The sequence below is a fragment of the Prionailurus viverrinus genome, chromosome D4 (genome assembly GCF_022837055.1).
Source record: "Prionailurus viverrinus isolate Anna chromosome D4, UM_Priviv_1.0, whole genome shotgun sequence".
NCBI classification, from domain to species: Eukaryota; Metazoa; Chordata; class Mammalia; order Carnivora; family Felidae; genus Prionailurus; species Prionailurus viverrinus.
Genome location: NC_062573.1, coordinates 61,213,287 through 61,236,091, shown reverse-complemented (window position 1 = coordinate 61,236,091; position 22,805 = coordinate 61,213,287). Strand labels below are relative to the sequence as shown.

At 36.7% G+C, this 22,805-nt stretch overlaps 1 protein-coding gene across 3 annotated transcripts in view; it reads left to right on the top strand.

Annotated features, from left to right (window-relative positions):
• NAA35 (N-alpha-acetyltransferase 35, NatC auxiliary subunit) overlaps positions 1-22,805 on the top strand; it is a 94,384-nt gene that overhangs the window by 56,677 nt on the left and 14,902 nt on the right. For all 3 annotated transcript variants that reach the window (XM_047829125.1, XM_047829126.1, XM_047829127.1), the window contains exons 12-14: positions 7,045-7,223; positions 11,334-11,393; positions 16,197-16,303. In XM_047829125.1, coding sequence (XP_047685081.1) covers positions 7,045-7,223; positions 11,334-11,393; positions 16,197-16,303 — 346 coding nt within the window. The remainder of the gene's footprint in view (positions 1-7,044; positions 7,224-11,333; positions 11,394-16,196; positions 16,304-22,805) is intronic.

Here is a 22,805-nt window from a genome sequence, read left to right as displayed (position 1 = left end):
TTTCTAAGTGAAGAGAAAGGCTGGTTTTGCTGTTGTTCTTCTGCAAGCCCTGGTTTGGGGCCTGTGTTCACACTGGCTCTGTGTCAGCCTGTTCAATGCAGTGTTCTTGAGAGGTGGGGACCTAATTGTTACCAAAGTAGCAGCCAAGAGAAGAAACGGTGTGAATTAAGTAATCACTTAAAAAGAAAATAAGACTTTGACCTGGTGTTGAATGTGTGAACTAAAAATGTTTTTGATGTAAGGAAATAAAAATATGAAAAGTTCATTGAAATTCCTCCTTGAAGATACTGGTAAGCCAGTTTGAGTCCATTAAAATTTTCAGTGTTGAATTAAAAAAAAAAAAAAAGTTAAAAGACAAGTATAGACTATTGAAAGCAGCCAAAGAAAAGCAACTTGTTATGTAAAAGGGAATCCCTCTCAGCCCCCCGCCCCATAAGACTCAGCAGATTTTTCAGCAGAAACCTTGCAGGCCAAAAGGGAGAAGGATCATATATTCAAAGTGATGAACAAAAAAACTGCCAACTGATTATACTTTACCCAGCAAAGTTACCATTTAGTATTGAAGAAGAGATAGAGTTTTCCAGATAAGCAGAAACTGGGAGAGTTCACCATCTCCAGACCCACCTCACAAGAAATGTTTAAAGGAATCTTTCAAGATGAAAGGAAAGAATGCCAGTTAGTAGCAGGAAAGGAGTATAATACTCGAAGCCAGCATTACCGTGATTCCAAAACCATACAAAGACCCCACTAAAAAGGAGAACTATAGACCAATCTCCCTGATGAACATGGGTGCAAAAATCCTCAGCAAGATACTAGCCAACTGGATCCAGCAATACATTAAAAAAATTATTCACCATGACCAAGTGGGATTTATACCTGGGATGCAGGGCTGGTTTAATATCTGCAAAACAGTGTGATTTATCACATCAATAAAAGAAAGGACAAGAACCACATGATCCTCTCAATAGATGCAGAGAAAGCATTCAACAAAATACAGCATCTTTTCTTGATAAAAACCCTTTAGAAAGTAGGGATAGAAGGATGATACATCAAGATCATAAGGGGCGCCTGGGTGGCGCAGTCGGTTAAGCATCCGACTTCAGCCAGGTCACGATCTCACGGTCCATGAGTTCGAGCCCCACATCGGGCTCTGGGCTGATGGCTCGGAGCCTGGAGCCTGTTTCCGATTCTGTGTCTCCCTCTCTCTCTGCCCCTCCCCTGTTCATGCTCTGTCTCTCTCTGTCCCAAAAATAAATAAACGTTGAAAAAAAAAATTAAAAAAAAAAACCCATGTATGAAAGACCCAACGTTAATATCATCCTCAATGAGGAAGATCTGAGAGCTTTCTCCCTAAGGTCAGGAAGAAGACAGGGATGTCCACTCTCACCACTGTTACTTAACGTAGAATTGGAAGTCTTAACTTTAGCCTCAGCAATCAGACAACACAAAGAAATAAAAGGCATCCAAATTGGCCAGGAGGAGGTCAGACTTTCACTCTTCACGTGAGAGTATCATGACGTGATACTCTATATGGAAAACCCAAAAGATTCCACCAAAAAACTGCTACAGCTGATCCATGAATTCAGCAAAGTGGCAGGATATAAAATCAGTGCACAGAAATCCGTTGCATTTCTATACCACAACAATGAAGCAACGGAAAGAGAAATCAAGGAATCGATCCCATTTACAATTGCACCAAAAGCAATAAATACCTAAGAATAAATCTAACCAAAGAGTTGAAAAATCTATACACTGAAAACTATAGAAAGCTTATGAAAGAAATTTAGGAAGACACCAAAAACAGGTATGCTGTTCAAAGGGGTACTGCACCCCGATGTTTATAGCAGCACTATCAACAATAGCCAAAGTATGGAAAGAGCCCAAATGTCCCATCAATGTGTGTGTGTGTGTGTGTATGTGTGTGTGTGTGTATATATATATATATACACACACACACACATACACACACACACACACACAGTGGAGTATTACTCGGCAATCAAAACAATTAAATCTTGCCATTTGCAACTGCATGGATGGAACTAGAGGGTATTATGCTAAGTGAAATTAGAGAAAGACAAATATCATATGACTTCACTCATGTGGACTTTAAGATACAAAACAGATGAACATAAGGGAAGGAAAGCACTCAGCACTTCTGTTCTTCTCTGTTCAGATGGGTTACCATGTCTATAGGACAGTCACAGAGTTCTTATGCATGAGATTCGGCAACAGCTGAGACATAAAAATAGTTACTAGGAATCATTTTAACCATTAACGAGGACTAGGTCCAGAGAAATGGGGGGGTGGGGAGAAGAGTTTAAATATGTGTGGAAAATGGAGAGAAGCATACAGGTAACTTCTAGCTTTATGCATAGGGACTTTGCCCCCTTTCTGTTCAGATGCATATATTTTTACTCCCTGAGATTGGAGAAATTACAACTTGGAAAGTTACAGTGTCTTATGGAAAAAAGAACAGGAGCTATATTCTCTGTCCTCTAGGCTTTTGATATGCTTGGAATACTTTTTTCTGACTAATATTTTACTAATATCATTTGAGTCTTTCCTTAGATTTTACTCTTGTCAGTCTTTCGTCTAATTTTACCATGGATTAGATGCTCTTGTTACATCCTGAGCTTATCCACACTGAATTAAATTTGCTTATTGTATTTGTCTAGACCCGTGTTTCTCAAGTGGGGCTTCCTGGGACATTTGGCAATGTCCGGACCCATTTTTGGTCTTCCCGATTGTGGGGATTCTACTAGCATCTAGTGGGTAGAGGTCAGGGATGCTGTATGTTGCATTTTTAAATTTGTATAAAAATGTAATGAAAAATATACTGTATGTGGTATCCATTTCCCATTAATATTTCCTTCTTTTCATGGTAGTGTAGATTTTCATGAGTGGCTATATCTTCTTTTTTTTTTTTCAACGTTTATTTATTTTTGGGACAGAGAGAGACAGAGCATGAACGGGGGAGGGGCAGAGAGAGAGGGAGACACAGAATCGGAAACAGGCTCCAGGCTCCGAGCCATCAGCCCAGAGCCCGATGCGGGGCTCGAACTCATGGACTGTGAGATCGTGACCTGGCTGAAGTCGGACGCCCAACTGACTGCGCCACCCAGGTGCCCCATGAGTGGCTATATCTTCTAAGTGTGGTTTAAAACCTTAAAATATGTGTATTAAGAATAAAAATATTGGGGCACCTGGGTGGCTCAGTCGGTTAAGTGTCTGACTCTTGATTTGGGCTCACATCGCCATCTCATGGTCGTGGGCTCAAGCCGTGCATGGGGCTCCACGCTGAGCACAGAGCCTGCTTGGGATTCTCTCCTGCCCTCCCTGTGTGTGTGTGTGTGTGTCCGTCCCCCTCCCCTGCTCGCACACTTGCATGCATGCTCTTTCTCTCTCAGAAGTAAATAAATAGGGGCACCTGGGTGGCTCAGTCAGTTAAGCATCTTGATTTCGGCTCATGTTATGATCTCAGTGTTTGTGAGTTCAAGCCCCACGTCAGGCTCTTGGCTGATAGTGTGGATCCTGCTTGAGATTCTGTCTCTGCCCCTCCCCTCTTTGCACTCACATGTGTTCTCTGTGTCTCAAAATAAATAAGTAAACTTAAAGAAGTAGTAATGAAAGTAAATAAACCTTAAAAAGAATATTTCTGGGTAATAATTTCAGATGAAAATTAGCATGCTTTCAGGGAAAATAAGGATAATAAGGATAATGTACTATTTAATGTACTATTTATTAGGTATTTAGATTCTGTGCATTTATTATTAAATCCCAAAATGTATTGGTATGGTAACAAAGCTTCTTGCAGCATCCTCATTACTACATTTACCTTGGTTTTAAATGAAATGTTGTAAATGAGAAATTCCAACTGTTCTTTATAGTGGTAACAGTCTTTCATTTTATTTTGAGTGTGCAAATCTTGTCATTCAGAAAGCATGTATCCATTGCCTATAATGAGCCAGGTATTTCGGTGTTTGGGACACAAGCCAGTTATTGCTTTCAAAAGAACCAGGGAGAAATGACGTAATCCCACATGGATTACACTTAGCAGCCTATGTACACAATACTTGGGGGAGGACTAAGCAAGAGAGGGAACTGAAGCTCTGGCAGATCTCTCAGGCTAAGAATAAGGGGTAGACTTTATAGGCAGAAAGAATAGTTACTGTCTAAGTAAAGAGGCATAAAGAGCATGATACTTCCAAGTCATTGTGCTTCATTATAGTTTATGGTGCTTAGGGAATAGAGTGTGGTAAAAGATGATTTTCAGAAAAAAGTAAAAAGAACTGTGAGTGTCCGACAGATACAACAGTGAACGTGTGTTTAGGATTTTATTAAACTCATTCAGTGAAATAACTAGATAGAAAAGTTTTAAAACTTTCAAATTTATATGAAGCATCAGAATGTTGAAATAAATTATAATTGGAGGCAGAACTCTTCTGTAGAGTTGGGAGGAAGTCAGGTGAGTCTTTGCATGTCTTCTGTCAGTTACCTAGCATTTGTAGATTTGTAAAATAGCTGCCTTGAATTAATCTGACAATGCATAGTTTTCCATTGGAATACAGATTTTTTTTTTCCCTACAGGAGTGACAGGAAATTGTAAAGTACCTTCCAGTGCCCTGTGAGACACTTGGTACTGTATATAACAGGGAGTCAACAGAATTTTTGGATTAGGAGAATGAAATCAGGTTGTAATTTTAGATAAAACAATTGACGTGGCAGCATATAGGATTAATTAATGAGGGAACATTCAGTGTAGGGGAATGAGTTAGGCTTTTATAGTGGTAGTAAAAGTGAAGAGTGGGGAGGGGCGTCTGGTTGGCTCAGTCAAGTGTCTTGGTGACTCTTGGCTTCAGCTTAGGTTATGATCTCATGGTTTCCTGAGTTCAAATCCCGTGTCAGGCTCCACACTTGTGAGAAATAAGCCCACTGATCCAATAAAGGAGGGATGCAGAGACTGGGAGCACAGTGAAGTGAGGCTTTAATCAAGGTTCCTGCAAGAACTGGTGTCTGATGGACAGGCACACTCGGGGCAGTCACAGCAGACATTTTATCTCCTAGCATGTAAGTCCCTCCCTTGGTTCCTCATTGGCTGAGCACTACAGAGGCTACAGACTTACCCAGACATGGCCTTTGCCCATGTAAGGCAAAAAGTAGTCTGATTAGAACAAATTTATTCCCTGAGGTGATGCAGAGACTTTCAGTCCCCCCTCCCTTTGTTCTATGGCTCATGCTCATGAGCAAAAATAAGCCCACAAAATGGAGAAGGGAAGAACCAGAAGTGAAATGTCTAAGGGTTTGGGACTCTACTGTTGGGGTGGGGGCTGGGGGAGGGGGGTTCATACATATTTCCAATAGTCTGTAAACCTACCGTTAACTAGACAGCACAGCTTTTATTTGGTATTTCTGAAAATGAATCATCTCCCTCACTTCTCACACACTGACAGCGTGGAGCCTGCTTGGGATTCTGTCTCTCTCTGCCCCTCCCCCACTCACACTGTCTTTGTCTCTCTCAAAATAATTAAGTAAACTTAAAAAAAAAGAGTGAAGAGGGGGGATGGTCAGTGGATGTTAGGATGTAGACTACTTTAAGACTTAGCACTGATTAAATAAAGCAGACAAGGAGGTTTCTGGCCTAAGCAATTGTAAGGGCAGTGGGTCATTTTACTGAGAAAGGGACTACAAGGAATATAAAGAGATGCAGTGTTTGGGGCAAGATCATGGCAGTTTTTGGACATGGGCCTTTTGACATGAGGTGGGGAACCAAGGTAGAAATGTCCATTATACAGTTAGAAATCCGATTTGGAGCTCAGAAGAAAGATTGTGGGCTAACGATTTTAACCTGGAAGACGTTAGTTAAACTGAAATTTATATAACAATAAATACCTTCAACCAGGGAGGACTTAAGTATGGAGGAAAGGAAGAAGGCCAGAAACCCTGGGGAACATCTTTATTTGCTTGATACTCAGGAATAATTATGTATGTCACAGAGCGTTATTATAATTTGGTTAAGTATCAGTCTTGCTTTTAATTTTAATAATGATGCTTGCTTAGCTTAATTTTATCTTTCATTAACATCTGAAGCTATTTTATTTTTTCTTAGTTTATAGCCTATTTGTGGTACAGCAAGAGAACTTTGAAACCCAAATTCTTTTTTTTTTTTTTAATTTAAGTTTATTTATTTTTGAGAGAAAGAGAGCATGAGTGGGAGAGGGGCAGAGAGAGGGAGACACAGAATCTGAAGCAGTCTCCAGATCTGTCAGCAAAGAGCCCGATGCGGGGCTCAAACTCACAGACTGCGAGATCATGACCTGAGCCGAAGTCAGATGCTTAACTGACTGAGCCACCCAGGCGCCCCTGAATCCCAAATTCTTAATTCTCACTTTATATACTTCCTCATTTTAGATTACAAGTTGACAGAGACTTAGTTTGGAGCCTTGCACTAGTGTGAAAAGTGGTGTCACCAGTGGACAGAAAATGGGAAAGAGGAAGTCACCCTTAGGTCTTTTGTAATGGGTTATTTTCATTAAAGCACTGTGAATTTCCATAATTAATGTCAGTATCAAATGCATTCCAGATTCATTGGGGTGGGAGCTAAGTTTGCATTATTATTATGTAGCTAAGTTTGAGTTGATTCTGCTGTTCAGTAATTGAAGGGAAGACAGCCAAAATTTATGTTCCCATTTTACCTTTTCACAATCTCATAGTTAATACAGCATTGCCTTTTTTTTTGAGGGCATATATTCACCCTATTTTATCTTATTCATGGCTTGTAGTTAATTTTGAGGTAGCAACCCCTTTCCATCACTACTACCGATTACTTGTAGATGGGAAGTACAATTTTCAGGTTATTAAATCTGCTTATCTCATTTTTAAAAATGCACATGCGTAGATATGTGTAAATTATAAAATTCATTTAGAAAATACTGTCACAAGAATTTGGAGATGCTTTTGAAATTTGCCTCTTTTCATATTTACTAGTATTTGAGGATTAAAGTTCAGCAAAACATTGAAAAATCTTACTTTTTTTCTTTTTAGATCATCCAATTATGATGGGTTTTGAACCCCTTGTTAACCAGAGGCTACTTCCACCTACCTTCCCTCGATATGCAAAAATAATTAAAAGGGAAGAAATGGTCAACTATTTTGCAAGATTAATAGATAGAATAAAAACTGTTTGTGAGGTGGTCAATTTAACAAATTTACATTGTATTCTGGTAAGTACAAATCTCTGCTTTGGATTATGATTTTGATTGAACAACAGAATAGTTTATCACTTTTTAGACTGTCCGATGGATAAATAATATTGTTTGCTTTCTTTGATAGCTGGAGGATTAAGTGTTGTATGTGTATTGTCTGTATTTTTCTATTTAATCTTCACAAGGATTATATACTATCCATCTTAGAGATTAAAAGACTAAAGTTTAGATAATTCACCCAAGTTTGAAGAATGGGAATTTAAACCCTGGATTCTGTCTTCAAAACTTTTGTGTGTATACACATACGTATGTACATGCATGTATACATGTATATTTTCATATAAAAATTAGATCGTGGTGCTTGTTAACCTGCTTTCTTTTATCACTAATCTCTATATCATGAACATCTTTCTTTTCATGTCAACAAATAAACATATTTCTATATTATTCAATTGGCTACATGGTATTCCATTGTAAATATAGATCACAATTTTTTCCAGTTCATTCATATTATAGTGAGGCCCTTTTCAGCGTTTTAATGTTATAAACGATACTAATGTGAACATTTTTGTAGGTAGACCTTTGTATCATCTGCTTCCTTCTTCCTTAAGTTATAATCCTAAACCATGAAGCTGCTGGGTTGAAGAGTATATACATTTTTACATATTTTGGATTAATCTTCTTTATGGGTTAAAATATAGAAAAGCAATGTTAGGAAGGTAGAAAATATGCAGAATAATACTGTTGTTATTTAGACATAAGCACACTTATTTATTGTGCACAACTCTGCATAGAGATACGTAATTCCTAGCCCATGTCATTTTCCCTGTGAGGTCTTCCTTGTTGGTTCTAGGCTGCTTCTGTTCCTGTATTCCTGGAGATGTTTATTATCTCATTTACATTCCTGGAATTGAGCAGCAGCCTCTGGAATATTTTTTTTCATGGTCAGCAAAGATTTGTGCTTTTGTTTATGCTTTTTCTTGTAATAACTTTGTTTTCCCTTCTAATTCTTTGTCATTAACACCAGTATGAGTCTTCATTGCTTAGTGAAACTTCCCCTGTTTGTGTCTTTGTTACCCCATTTCTGTTTGCTTTTTTTTTTTTTTTTTTTTTTTTTGTAGTTTTTTCCTTATTCTGTCATAAGAATCATGGAATCTTAAAGGTTGAAAAGATCATAGACATAACCCAGTTCATTTTATAGTTCATCGTATAGGTAAACAAAGTTAAGGCTTAGAGGGCTTGTAACCAAAATAGATGATTGGTTAGTGGCATATCAGGAGTTAGAGACTTTCTTATTCTTCTGCTATATCTCCTTTTTTGATTCTTAATTATGTAAATGTATATTTGTGTTCAGATTAATTGTAAGATTTTTGAAAAGAAATTGATCAATGTGAGTTGGAATAAGAATAATGCAACAGTTGGAATTTGACATTCTGGCAGAAAGTTATGGATTGCCTTGTCAGAAAGTTGAATGCTGAATGACACAGCATAGCTGGGGGAGTCAGGCCTGCACTTCCAGCACTGGACATGAAGAGGGCATAGAAGGAGAAGAATCTGGCTCCCTGGAGCACTTGGGACAGGAATACGTGTTGTGGGATGAGGGGAGGTAGGGAGTAGTTGAGGCTAAGGATAGAGGAAAAGATTAAAGTTAGAGGGAGAAGGAACCAAACAGTCTGGTAGTTCTGCCTAAGAAACCGGTCACTGTTCAGATAAGGAGTACATCTCAGTGGAAAATTGGGAAAGGACATGAGCATACACACTGAAAAGGAAGTAAATGTGAAAAAGGTGTAACCTTACTAGTAATTGAAGAAATGCAGTTTATAATAACTAGATTGAAAAGTATAGCAATATTTACTGTTGATGGAGGGAAATAGTAGCTCTCCTATACTCCTGTGGCTGTCTCTCTCAGAATTCTTAAAAATAGTGTATATCCTGACCCAGCAACTCCCATTCTAGAGATTTAGCATAAGAAAATCATCTAAGATATGTTGCGAAGATGAACTAAAGAGATATTTGGTGCGTCATCATTTGTAATCTTGAAAAACTAGAAACACTGGTGATACCACTATCCATCCTATGGGTATGTGTAGAATATATGCCACAGTGCCGTTAAAAAGCATGTTATAGAAAAATATTGACATAAGGAAATGTTTGTGAATGTCAAGTCCTGTTTCAAAAATACTTTACCCATTTTATACATTGTCACACAGAAGTGATGGTCAGACACAGCGAAGTTCAGTTTTTCAAATACTGGAATAACAAATATCAAGATGTCAGTTATGACTGTAGTTTATGGTCTGCATGTTTCTGCATTTTCACATGGGTGAATATGGGTGGGGCAGTTAAATAAATGGATTAACAGTTTGGGAGATGCGGTTGACTATAGAGAAAAGATTGGAAAGGAACAGAGTAAACACAGGGGGATAATAAATTAAGAGACCGTTACTGCAGTTCAAGGGAGAGAGAATAGAAGGATGGCAGGGAGGTGACATGAGGTTGTCAGAGTTAGAGCTATGTATGAACTAAAATTGATAGCATATTGGTGATGAATTAAAATATGGGACATGAGAGAGCTTTCAGGAAGGCCCAGGGTTTCTGACTTGCAAATCTTGATACACACTGGTGCTGCTTACCGAAATGGGGAAATTCAAAGACCCTTAGTCAACTGAGGGTCTTAGTAAGCCCGATTTTGAGGTACCTTTGAAATATTTATGTAGAGATATTGAATTAGGTATTGATTATATGGATAGAACTTAGAAGTCTGTGTTCAATATATAGTTTTGGAACTATTACAAGTAGTAATCAAAGGAAGCATGAATACGGAGACGATTGTGAGGGAAAAAGTATATAGCTTGAGAAAAGAAAAATAGTCTGGAACTAAACTTTGAACCTACAGAGCAGACTGAGAAGTGACCACAGAGGAAGAAACTCATGGAAGTCAGTTAAAACGTTTTTCAAAAAGGAAGTCCTGTCACATACTGCTGAGAGGTCAGATGAAAGAGGTGAATAAAGTCCAAAACAGATGTTGATTGGATTTGGTGTCAGACAACAGTGGTGACTAGAGTGAAGAGCCAGGCTAGCGTGTGTTGATGAAGGGGGCCTTTGAATAAGGAGAGATGATGCAGCCAACTCCTTTAGAAAGTTTGGCTGAGAAGGCAGTGGTTAAGAGTGAAATGTGGGAGCATGTGACAGTATTTTTCTTTTTAAAGATGGGAGAAAATTTTACTTAAATGTAAATGGGGAGGATATGGCAGAAAGGGAGAACTTAAATATCAGGGGAAAACAAGGATGGATTATTGACCATGTGTAATGTTCTGATAAGACCAAAAGGAATGCAGTGTGTAGTACAAGTTGGGGGTCCTCCGTTGTTAAAGTGGGCAAGGTAGGATCTAGGTACAAATGTGGGTTCAGTAATAACATTCAGAGGCTGAAGCAGAGGATTGCCTGCTGGATAGATGACTTAATTTTCTTTGTAATGTTAAATGGGAGGACATCTGTGGTGGAGAACATTCACTTTGAAAAGTGTAAGCAAGGTATAAAAGTTAGTTGTTAAAAAAGTGAATTGACTAGAGAAACTTGGTAGGATTTGGCAGAGTACCCCTTTAAATTGAGGATCATGAGTCTGGAAAATACAGAAAAATATGAAAATGATAGGTAACTACTACCCTATATAATCTACAGAAGTTAACATCTTAGTGTATTTTCTTAGCTTTTTTCTTTTATCTATGTATAAACCCATATAATAGTTTTCTAAGCATATCTTTCAGGAACAGTTATATGAATCCAGTTGGCCTGGTTACGTGGTATTTATTTCTGTGAAGTAGGAAGTAAACTTCTACCATTAGTTAGGAAATTATTATTGGTACTATTATTTTCATGGTGTGCATACATAATATTTGTATACACAATTGACTATTGTTCAGTTAAAAAAAAATTAAGCTCCAAAATCCTCCATCGTCCTATTGATAAAATTAGACAATTCCTATAGAAATGATTCTTAGCTCTTTGTCATATTTTAATTCTACTAGTATTTAATTTGCAGAAGGTCTGATAAAAATGGCATGCTAAATAAAACATTTCTGGCTTTTATTAATCTATTAATGACATTACTTTTTCTGTGTGTATCAGGATTTTTTCTGTGAATTTAGTGAACAATCTCCTTGTGTTCTTTCAAGATCTCTATTACAAGTAAGTTCTACATAGTATTGAAATACTTCTTTAAACATCAAATTATTTGTGTGTTGACATTGTTTTATTGATTGCTGGAACAGAAGTAGATGCTTTTAAAGGATGTTCAACAGTTAGTGTTATATTTTTGTGATAGAAATATTGGAATATTAGACATTCACCAAGACCATATGCTGGACTATAAAACAAACCTTAATAATTTAAAATCAGTTGAAATCATACAAAGTATGCTCTCTGACTATTTTGCAATGAAACTAGTAATCCATAAATATTTTCCAAATATTTGGAAATTAACACACTTCTAAACAACCCTTGAGCCAAAGAAGAAGTCTTGAGGATAATTTGAAAATATTTTGAACTGAATGAAAATGAAAATATAACATACAGATTCTGTGGGATGGATATAACTGAAGCAGTGCTTAGAGGAAAATTTAGAGGATTAAATGTTTATATGAGAGGGGCGCCTGGGTGGCACAGTCGGTTAAGCGTCCGACTTCAGCCAGGTCACGATCTCGCAGTCCGTGAGTTCGAGCCCCGCGTCAGGCTCTGGGCTGATGGCTCGGAGCCTGGAGCCTGTTTCCGATTCTGTGTCTCCCTCTCTCTCTGCCCCTCCCCCGTTCATGCTCTGTCTCTCTCTGTCCCAAAAATAAATAAAAACGTTAAAAAAAAAAAAATTAAAAAAAAAAAAAAAATGTTTATATGAGAAAAAAAGAAAATGGTTGCCAGAGGGGTTGGAGATAGGGGAATGAGTGAAATAAGTGAAGGGGATTAAGAGATACAAACTTCCAGTTATAAAATAAATAGGTCCCAGGGGTGAAAAGTACAGGATGTGGAATATAGTCAACAGTATTGTAATAACTTTGGTGACAGATGGTAACTGCACTTGCCATGGTGAGCATTTCCTGGTATATAGAATTGTCGAATCACTGTGTTCTACATCTGAAACTAATATAATACTGTATGTCAACTATACTTCAATTAAGTTTTTTTAAAAAGAAAGCTCTGAAAATTTAAGCTTCTGCTTTAAAAAAAAAAAAAAGAGCAAATGAAACTCAAAGCAGGCAGAAGAAAAGAAATACTACAGATAAAAGGAGATATCAGTAAAATAGGAAACAGGTAAACAGTAAAAAAAATTAATGTAACTAAAATCCTGATTCTTTTGAACATATCAGTAAAATTGAAGAACCTCTAACCAGGCAGAACAAGAAAAAAAAGAAGGTATAGTACAGATGAATAATATCACAAATGAAAAAAGAAAGGACCACTGCAGACTCCAAAAGGGTCTGTAAAAGGATATATGGGAAATATTATAAACAACTCTGTGTCCATAAATTCAAAATCATAGATGAAATGGACGAATTTCTTGAAGGACACTATCAAAACTCATGAAGAAACAGAGAACTTGAATGATCCTACATCTGTTAAATTGAATTCATAGTTTAATACCTTCCAACAGAGAAAATTCCAGGTCAATTCTGTACAGTCTGTTCCAAAAAATAGAAGAGGCAACAATATACATAATAAAGCCAGCATTATCTCAGTAGCAAAACCAAACAAAGACATTAAAAGCATGGAAAATTATAGGCCAGTATCCCTTATGAGCATAGATAGAACCACCTTAAAGTATTATGATATCAAATTCAGCAATATATAAAAAAAATAATACATCATGACCAAATGGGCTTTATCCCAAAAATGCAAGCCTGGTTCAACCTTTGAAAATCAGTCCATGTAGGGGCACCTGGGTGGCTCAGTCAGTTAAGCATCCGGCTCTTGTTTTCGGCTCCAGTCCTGATCTCCTGGTCATGAGATTGAGCCCTACTTTGGGCTCTGCAAGGAGTGTGGAGCCTGGTTGGGAGTCTGTCTCTGCCCCTCCCCTGCTTGCGCTCACTCTATCTTTCAATAAGCATTTTTTATTTAAATTTTTAAATTTAAATTTATTTTTTAAATTTGTTTTTTAAATAAACATTAAAAAAAAAAAAACCAGTGTAATCCACCATACGATCAAAGTCTCATGGGGCGCCTGGGTGGCTCAGCCAAAGCCTCCAACTTTGGCTCACGTCATGATCTCACGGTTCATGAGTTAGAGCCCTGCGTCCAGCTCTGTACTGACAGCTCAGAGCCTGGAGCCTGCTTTAGATTCTTGTCTCCAGCTCTCTCTGCCTCTCCCCCACTTACACCTTGTCTCTGTCTCTGTCTCTCTCTCTCTTAAAAATAATAAACATTAGAAAAATTTAAAAAAAAATAAAGTCTCAGTACATTCAGGGAAAGCATTTGACAAAAGTCAGCATCCATTCATGACAAAAACTCTCGTCAAAACTAGGAATAGAAGAAAGCTTCCCTTAACCTGATATAGAGTATATACAAAAAACTTGGCAGCTAACGTCATACTTAGTGATGAAAGATTAAATCCTTTCCTCCAAAGATTGGGAGTAAAGTGAGGATGTCAGCTCTCTCACTCCTCTCTTATTCAACATACTACAGATGGCCCATGACTTAAGATGGTTCAATTTATGATTTATCGACTTTGTAACAGTCTGAAAGTGATGTCCATTCAGTAGAAACCATACTTTGCATTTTGAATTTTGATCTTTTTCTGGGCTAGCAATGTGTATTATAACACTCTCTCCTGATCCTGGGCTTGACCAGCAAGTTGCAGTTCCCACTCAGCTACACAATCACAAGGGTAAACAGCCTGTTTAACCATTCTGTTTTTCACTTTCGGTATCGCAGTCAATAAATTACTGGAGGTATTCAACACTTTATTATCAAATAGGCTTTGTGTTAGATGATTTTGCCCCACAATAGGCTAATGTAAGTGTTCTGAGCACATTCAGAGTAGTCTAGGCTATAAGCTATGGTGTTCGGTATGTATTCAGATGTATTGAATGCGTTGCAGCTTATTCAATTTAAAATGGGTTTTGGGATGTAACCCCATTATAAGTTGATGGAGATCTGTATTGGAAATTTTAGCCAGTGAAAAAAGGCAGGAAAAGGAAACAAAAGGCATACAGCTGAACAGGGAAGAAATCATCAGTGTTTTACAGACATTATTTTCTGTGTAGAGCACCAGAATTTTTAGAGAAGTTCCTAGACCAGATGGGTGAGTTTAACAAGAGCACAGGATATGAGGTCAATCAATATACAAAAAACAATTGTATTCTTATATACTTTCAGGGAACAATGGGAAGTCAAAAATTTAGCAGTACTATTTACAATAATCTCAAAAAAAACCACAAAATACTTAGATATAAATCTAATACCTGTTTGTAGACAATGCAGAAAAACTAGAAGTATTGGTGAAAGAATTCAAAGACCTAAATAAATGGAAAGGTATATACCTTGTTTGTGGATTGGAAGAATTAATATTTTTAAGATGTTCTTCCCAAAATTGTTCTATAGATTCAAAGCAGTCTCAATAAAATCATAGCAGGATTTTTTACAGTGTTGCAAGAACAGTTGGACAGACATATGCAAAAAAAAAAATTGACTTAGAATGCATCATAAATCTAAAATGTAAGACTATAAAACTTTTACAAGAAAAGACAGGAGAAATCTTTGACTTTAGAAGGCAGAGTATTCTTAGGTATGACACCAAAAACACAATTCTTAAAAAATGGTCAGTTGATCAACTTAAAAGTATAAGTCTGTGGAAGATACTGTTAAAATGAAAAGAGACTACAGAATGGGAGAAAATATTTGCAAATCATGTGTAGCATAGGACTTGTATTATACAAAGAAATTTATAAACCTAACAGAAACAGACAACCTAGTTTTTTTAAGATATCCAACATAATTGGTACTAGGGATATGCAGATTAAAACCACAATGAAATACCACTATCTTTCTTTTCTAATATCTTTTAAAAAGAAGAAAGAAAAACTGATAATACCAAGTGCTGGTGAGGATGCATTTACTGATAATTCCATGAAGTGCTACAACCACTTTGTAAAACAATTTGGCAGATTCTTATTAAATGTACAGATCCCACTCCTGCTTAATGTTTACCTAAGAAAAGTGAAACCCAGTTTTCTCCTGGAAACCTGTATGCGAATGTTTATAGCTATTTGTTTCATGATCACCCAAAACTGGAAACAACCCAAATGGGTTAGGAAATCAAAGAAGGGATAGTATAGGAAATATTAAAATATGCTGAGGTCAGTAAGGGGATAAAATGAAATTCAAACTATTGTTAAATAATCTATTTTAAATTTAATCATTAAATAATTTTTCCAATTTCAGGAAGTGTGTATTCCAAAATGTTCATAAGAGACAAAGTTTGTCAACTAAATATTTATAGCCATTTGCTGTTTAATAACTTATGAAGCCCTCTTTCTTATATATTAGCTTATTTGACATATTCAGAATAGTCATTTCATTTTGGGGTTTGTTTTTTTAAGTTTATTTATTTTTGAGAGAGAGGGAGAGAGAGAATTCCAAGCAGACTCCTCACTGTCCGCACAGAGCTGGACACAGGCACAATTATGAACCTGTGAAATCATGTCCTGAGTTGAAACAAGAGCCAGCTGAGCCACCCAGGTGTCCCTGGTCAGCTCATTTTGACTAGTTCACCATTATTGCCTTTGGCTTGAGAGGTATTTTTTCTTTACACACCTTCATCAGAATACATCTTAAATATAGATTAACAAGTAATAACCGATTGTGGAGGTAGTGATTCATTGATTTCCACCAGGTTTTTATGCTTTAATCTCTTCTGTTGTGTTCATGTCACAGTAATGACAGTTATATGTACAATATGTCAAGATTTTGACAGCATTACTAATACATAACATTTGTTTTAAGACTACTTTCCTGGTGGATAACAAAAAGGTCTTTGGAACCCATCTCATGCAAGACATGGTGAAAGATGCACTTCGGTCTTTTGTCAGTCCTCCGGTGCTCTCCCCAAAGTAAGTACTGTGAGACTTTTCATAGCGTGTACATTTCTTAAAAGCCCCAGGTCTCTGTGCTTGTTTACAGCCAAGGCATAAAAACTGTTGGAATCACATCTTCATGAAGAAAATAAATAACTCATAGTAAAATTAATTGATTTCTGCTGCATATTATTTAGATTTAAACTGAAGTTTTTGTGAGGTTGACATTAGGCTCAATATGAGAAGAAAACCTTACAAGGAATTATCAAATACAGTAAGTTGCATTGATTCTTACTGTGTGCAAAGCACTGTGTTAGGTAAGCACTTTGGGAGTAATTATAAAAAATCAGATAAGGTCTCTTAATGATCTGAGTCTAGATAAAAATAGAAAATGCAGATAATTATTTCTTAAATTATGTTCTGATAGAAACATGTTGCTTTAATAAGAGGCTGGAAAGGATTTCATACAGCAAGAAATCATCATTTGTGTTGGCATTTTAGAAAAGGAATAAAGCTTTTCCAAAGGGGACGGAAGAAAGGTGTTGTTATTTCTTAGCAAAGAAACCAGCATGTCTAAAGACATGAGCATATGAATTGTGTATTTTAGGAACAGTTAGTGGTTCAGCATTCAATTTGTTGAATAAATCATGCCACATTTCACATAAAACTTTTTCCTCTCTTAACTTGGGTTTCTCAGAAGCAGATCCTGAGACTGTGGATCCTGTGTTCCCAGGAGCAGCTCCTGGTGGCTTAGTCAGTTAAGTGTCCAGCTCTTGACCTCAGCTCAGGTCATGATCTTACACTTCATGAGATCAAGCCCCTCATTGAGCTCTGCACTGGCAGTGTGGAGCCTGCTTGAGATTCTCCCTCTTTCTCTCTCTCTCTGCCCCTCCCTCCCTCCCTCCCTCTCTCTCTGTCTCTCTTTCTTTCTCTCTCTTTATAAATAAATGAACTTTAAAAGAAAAAAAAAAAAAGAAACTGTTCCCAGGAGAAACCAGCGGTGTTGTCGGCAAGTGGGACATGCAAAGGAAAAAAAACTGTGCAGAGGTATACTTCAGGGAAAGTAACTCTGGTTATGTCCTGGTGGGAAGCTCTGGAGATAGTGTGGGTAGCACCTCAGAGTTGTTAGGGATAAAACAAAGGAGCCTGAGAATTTACCCACATACAAGTCCATTAAGGACTGACTCTGGGAGGAGGTAAATTCCCAGGCAGCCTCAGTGTTGCTTATATTCCCTGTTTCATTCACAGTAAAAGCCACAGTCCTTATGATTGAGCCTAGGAGGTCCCATACACTCAGGTCTAGACTCCTGTCCTGATGCCTCTCTGGCCTCATCTCTTACCCCACTCCCCCCATCAGCCACACTGCCCTCGTTGCTATTCCAGGAACATACAGGCTCACTCTCACCCTACAACCTTTACACAGAGTCTGAGGTGGAGGACATTTTACTCAGAAATCCCCAAGACTGACTGCCTCACCGCCTTCAAGTCTGTTTAACTTCATCTCAGCCAGGACTGCTTTGATCAGACTGTTTTAAGAAGTACAACCTCTCCCCCGCCTCAGCCCAGCACTGGGCTGTATATAGTTCTCTCTCCTGTAACAACGATCTTCTTACCTGCTGTATAATTTGCTCCTTCACTGTGCTTACGTGCTGTATATATACACTACATAATTCTTCATTGTGTTCATTTTTTATTTCCCTCTTGTCCTCCCCCTACTCCCGTTAGAATATGAACTCTACAAGGTCAGGGCGGGTCGTTTTGGCTCTTTGTTCACTAATGTATCACAGGTGCAAGAACACTGTCTAGCACACAGCACATGATGAATCTTTGTTGAATGAGTGAATAAATAAATGGCAGTTGGATGGTTAAGATAGTTTGGGACTTACGAGTTTTGAATGCTTTGGTAAAATTTGGTCTTTATGGTCAGTGAGGAAGTGCTCAGGTTTTTAGGAGGAAATTAGCATAGGATAGTATGTATTTTTTTATGGTGCGTAGTTTTTAACAGGAAACAAACTGGTAGTGATAAAGGAGGCAAAGTGTTGAGGTAGGCTAATTCGGTACTACAGGCAAGAAATTAGATAAAGGATTAAACTCTGGGATTATAAAGAAGACAGACCTGAGGAACATTTCAGAGGTAAAATTAATAGGACTTGACAACTGATTCAGCAGGGGAAGGAAAGGAATAAGAAGGTAAATAAGTTGCTTTAAAAAAAAAAATAAACCAGAAGCTGGTTGTTTATATTATTATATAAATATATGGTCATGTTTGAAGTTTAGACAGTGCATAAAATGTGAAAAATAATAAAAATCCCCTGAAGTCTTAGCCTTGAGGTAACATTTTGATGACCATCACTATAGATCTCTTAGATCCCTTAGATCTGTGCTACATAGATATATGATACACATTTGACTTTATGTAAATGGGATCATGTTAAACAAGCTGTTTTTATCATGAACTTTTAATTACTTTTTGTGGATTGCTTTCTTAAAATTTTTGTTTTTAAAATTCTTTTTTTTCCCCCACTCAAAGGTACATCATGAATTTGTGTTTCAAATGATCTGATGTAGATCCAATTAATTCTTTATAATGGTTGCCAAATATATCATAATGTGAATGTATTCTGTGCATTGGGGTTTACTGGATGGGGGCATGTGTACTTATAATAGATATTACCAGATTGCATTCTAAAAGATTGTAACAATTTGTATTTCTGTTAGCAGTATATGAGAGTGCACATTCCCTAACTCCTTTTAATTTTTTCCAGTGTGTTTAGCAGGAAACAATATCTCATTGTTACTTTAATTTGAGGATTTAACACAATATTTATTGAACATTTAGAAATACTTTTCTATGAATTGTTTATATCCTTTGCCCCTTAACTTTTAAGTGGTTTACTTTTTTGGAAAATTTATATGAGCTGTTTGTACATTATGAGTATCTAATATACATTGTTAAACAATAGTATCTATCATACAGTATATAGCTCCTCATAGTATACAAGTCCTGACTAAATTATCTTTCAACTCCTTCATTTGTGATAGGCATTGCAGATTTTTTTTCCTTAAGTTTTCTTTTGCATCACAATTTTTGCCTTCTGTGTGGTAGTTTTTGCTACTAAATTTTATCCAATATTTTAGGTTTCTTGTTGGAGGTAAATCGCCCCAGCACATAGGTTGTACCTTTAGTCACTTCCAAAGATTTTTGTTCAAGGTTTTGTCCAAAGATTTTTATTCTTGTGTATTTAAGATTAAGTGGTGTGAAGATAGAAGTTCAACCTGATTTTCCTTCTAGGTAGTCTGTTGGGTGAACATCACTTACAATATAAACCATCATTTCCCACTGGATTAAAAGAAGACCACCTTTATTTTACTTGGAAATCCTTTATGTATTGAAATTTTTTTTCCAGTTCCAATGATAGTGTTTTCTTTTTGTTTTGTTTTTGATGATTCTTATTATTGTGGCTTTGTCTTAAGTTTTAATATCTTGTTAAGACATGTCCTCTGGCTACATTCTTTTTCAGGACTTTGTTGGCCCTTCCCTGGTTAACCCTTTATTGGGCGTGTGGTTTGCAGATATTTTCTCCCATTCTGTAGGTTGCTTTTTCATTTTGTTGATTGTTTGCTGAGCAGAAGCTTTTCAGTTTGACGTAATCCTGCTGCTTATTTTTGCTTTTGTTGCCTTTGCTTTTGGTGCAAAACCAAAAAATCTTGATCCCCTATGTTTTCTTCTAATACACCAGAAACTTCAGATCTTACATACAAAAGTGGGTCTTTAATCCATTTTTATTTGATTCTTGTGTATGGTGTAAGGGTCCATTGTCATTTCTTTTACATGTGGCTGTCCAGTTTTCCCAGTATTACTTATTGAAGAGTCTGTCTTTTCCCCATTGTATATTCTTGGCTTGTCAAAAGTTAATTGACCATATATGCATGCTTTTTTTTTCCCCCTAGGCTCTCTATTCTGTTTTATTGATCTATGTGTCTGTTTTTATGCCAATAATATTCTGTTTTGAATACTGTCACTTTGGTAGTATAGTTTGAAATCTGGGAGTGTGATGCCTCCAGCTTTTTTGTTCTTTCTCAAGATTGCTTTGTTTTCAGAGTGTTTGGGGTCCCATATAAATTCTGGGGTTGTTTTCTCTATATCTGTGAAACATGCTATTTGAATTTCAGTAAGGATCGACTCTAACAATATTCTTCCAGTCCAAAAGCACAGAATATCTTTCTATTTATTTGTGTCTTCAGTTTCTTTCATGAGTGTCTTAGAGTTTTCAAAAGTGTATTGATCTTTCCCCTCCTTGGTTAAATGTATTCCTAAGTACTTTATTGTTTTTGGTGCTCTTATACATGGGATTACTTTCTTAATTTCTCTGATAGTTTATTGTCAGTGTATAGAAATACAGCAGATTTTTGTATATTGATTTTTTATACCCTGCAGCTTTACTCAGTTAAGTAGTCCAACAGTTTTTTGATGGAATTTTTAGGTTTTCTACATAATATGTCGTCTGCAAACAGACACTTAAAAATTATTTTAAAATTTGTAATTAAATACATCCAGTATTCAGATTTGTATAAGTGACATACACTACCATCCATTTAAACAATATTTTTCTTTGGTTTTTATATATTAACCTTTTGGAGAATTGATAAAATTTGATAAATACTTAATGCATATTTATATGAATTTATAAATTTTATCAGTTCCCTTATGTAATAAATATAATAAATTAGTACTTGCTGTTGCCAGGCCAGAACCTTTTTGGGTTCTAGGGAAGAGAAGAACACACCTGCTAACAAGGCACCTCGCATCCAGTGGGAGAGACTGAACAGTAGACAAATACATAATGTGAGTTTGTAGAAAGATAAAGGGGATAGATAGTTCTCTTAGGGCATAGTTATAGAAAGCACGTGGTGAAACGTGAGTGAACTGAGGTAGTGAGCTGTGCAGAATTAGGGTCGGGCTTCCGACAGCAACATCATGTCCTAGAGTAGAGCTGAGCTTGAATATCAAGGAGCAGCTAATTTTCACGAATTAAATTATTAGAAATACATCTAGATCAGCAGTTCTTAAGCTTTTTTGTCTTGGGACCCCTTTACATTCTTAAAAGTTATTAAAGACCCAGATAGCTTTTGTTTATATGGGTCATGTGTATTGCTACCTACTGTTTTAGAAATTAAAACAATACTTTAAAAATATTTATTAATTTTTTTAAATAGGAAACCCATTACATTAATCAAAACATTTTTGTGGAAGACAACCATGTTTTTAAGAAAAATTAGTGATAAAAGTGGCAGTTTTACATTTTTGTAGATCTGTTTTCTGTCTGTCCTAATAGAAGATAGCTGAATCATTTTGACCTGCTTCTGCTTTCAGTCTGTTAACGCATGCCATGTAGACTCCAGAAACACTTACCGTACACTTGTGAGAGAAGGAATACCAAAGGCGAATAACATCCTAATGTTATTGTGAGAATGGTTTTGACCTTGTCCCCTAGAAAGCATCCCAAAGTCACCACCCCCACCGGGGAATCTGGGCCACATTCTGAGAGCTGCTGGCTGCCATTTCAAATCCAACTCCCCGCACCCCTCCCTCCCCAACACTCCAGCCAGTCCTTTCCTCCACCTCTGGTCCTAGAGGTGTCCACTGTGCACTACAGTTTGTGTCTCTTATGAATGCTTATACACTTCACCCAAATATGTGTCCAGAAATAATACATCCATTTATTTTATATGTTTTTAGACTTCACATAAATGTTGTCACACTATATACATCCTTTTGCAACATGATTTTTTCATTCAACATTAGGGTTTTGAAATCAACAGGTTTGATACTTTGTTCATTGAAATCCACCCTTGGAATATGTTGCAGTTTGTTTTGCTGCTTCTCTATAAATGGACATTTAAGTTCTTTCTAATTTATTACTATTGAAAACAGTGCTGTAGTGAACTTCTTTGAGTATGTCTCCTTGTGCACATAGGCTGTCTATACTTAGAACTGGAATTAATTGCTGATCGTAGGGTATGTGCATCTTCAACTTCACTAGTTTTGCCAAATTGCTTTACAAAATAATTTAACCAATTTGTGTTCCAGACTACAGGGTATAAGAATTCCAGTTTTCTTAGACTTTGTGCTTTGTCATAATCAGACTCTTCAGTTTTTGACAATCTGATATGTGTGAAATAGTGTCTGTGTCTGATTTGCATCTTTCCCTTTTCTATTTAACAGTCTCCTTTAGCACTTTGATTATTACTTATTTAGGGTTAGTTACAGTTCAACCTTCATTGTTCGAAGATTCCATATTTGCAGATCTTGCTTACTTGCTAAGATATATTTGTAACCTTCAAATCATTGCTCTGCTCTCGCTGAATTCATGGACATGGGCAGAGCAGCAAAAAAAAAAAAAAGAGTCTCCCAGTACTGAATAAGGAAACTCTCTACCTTCTTTTTCAGTTCTTATACCGTGAACAGCTCCATTAGGTGCCATGTTCTTCACATTTTTGTGCTTTTTGTTGGTGATTTCATAGTTTCAAATGACCT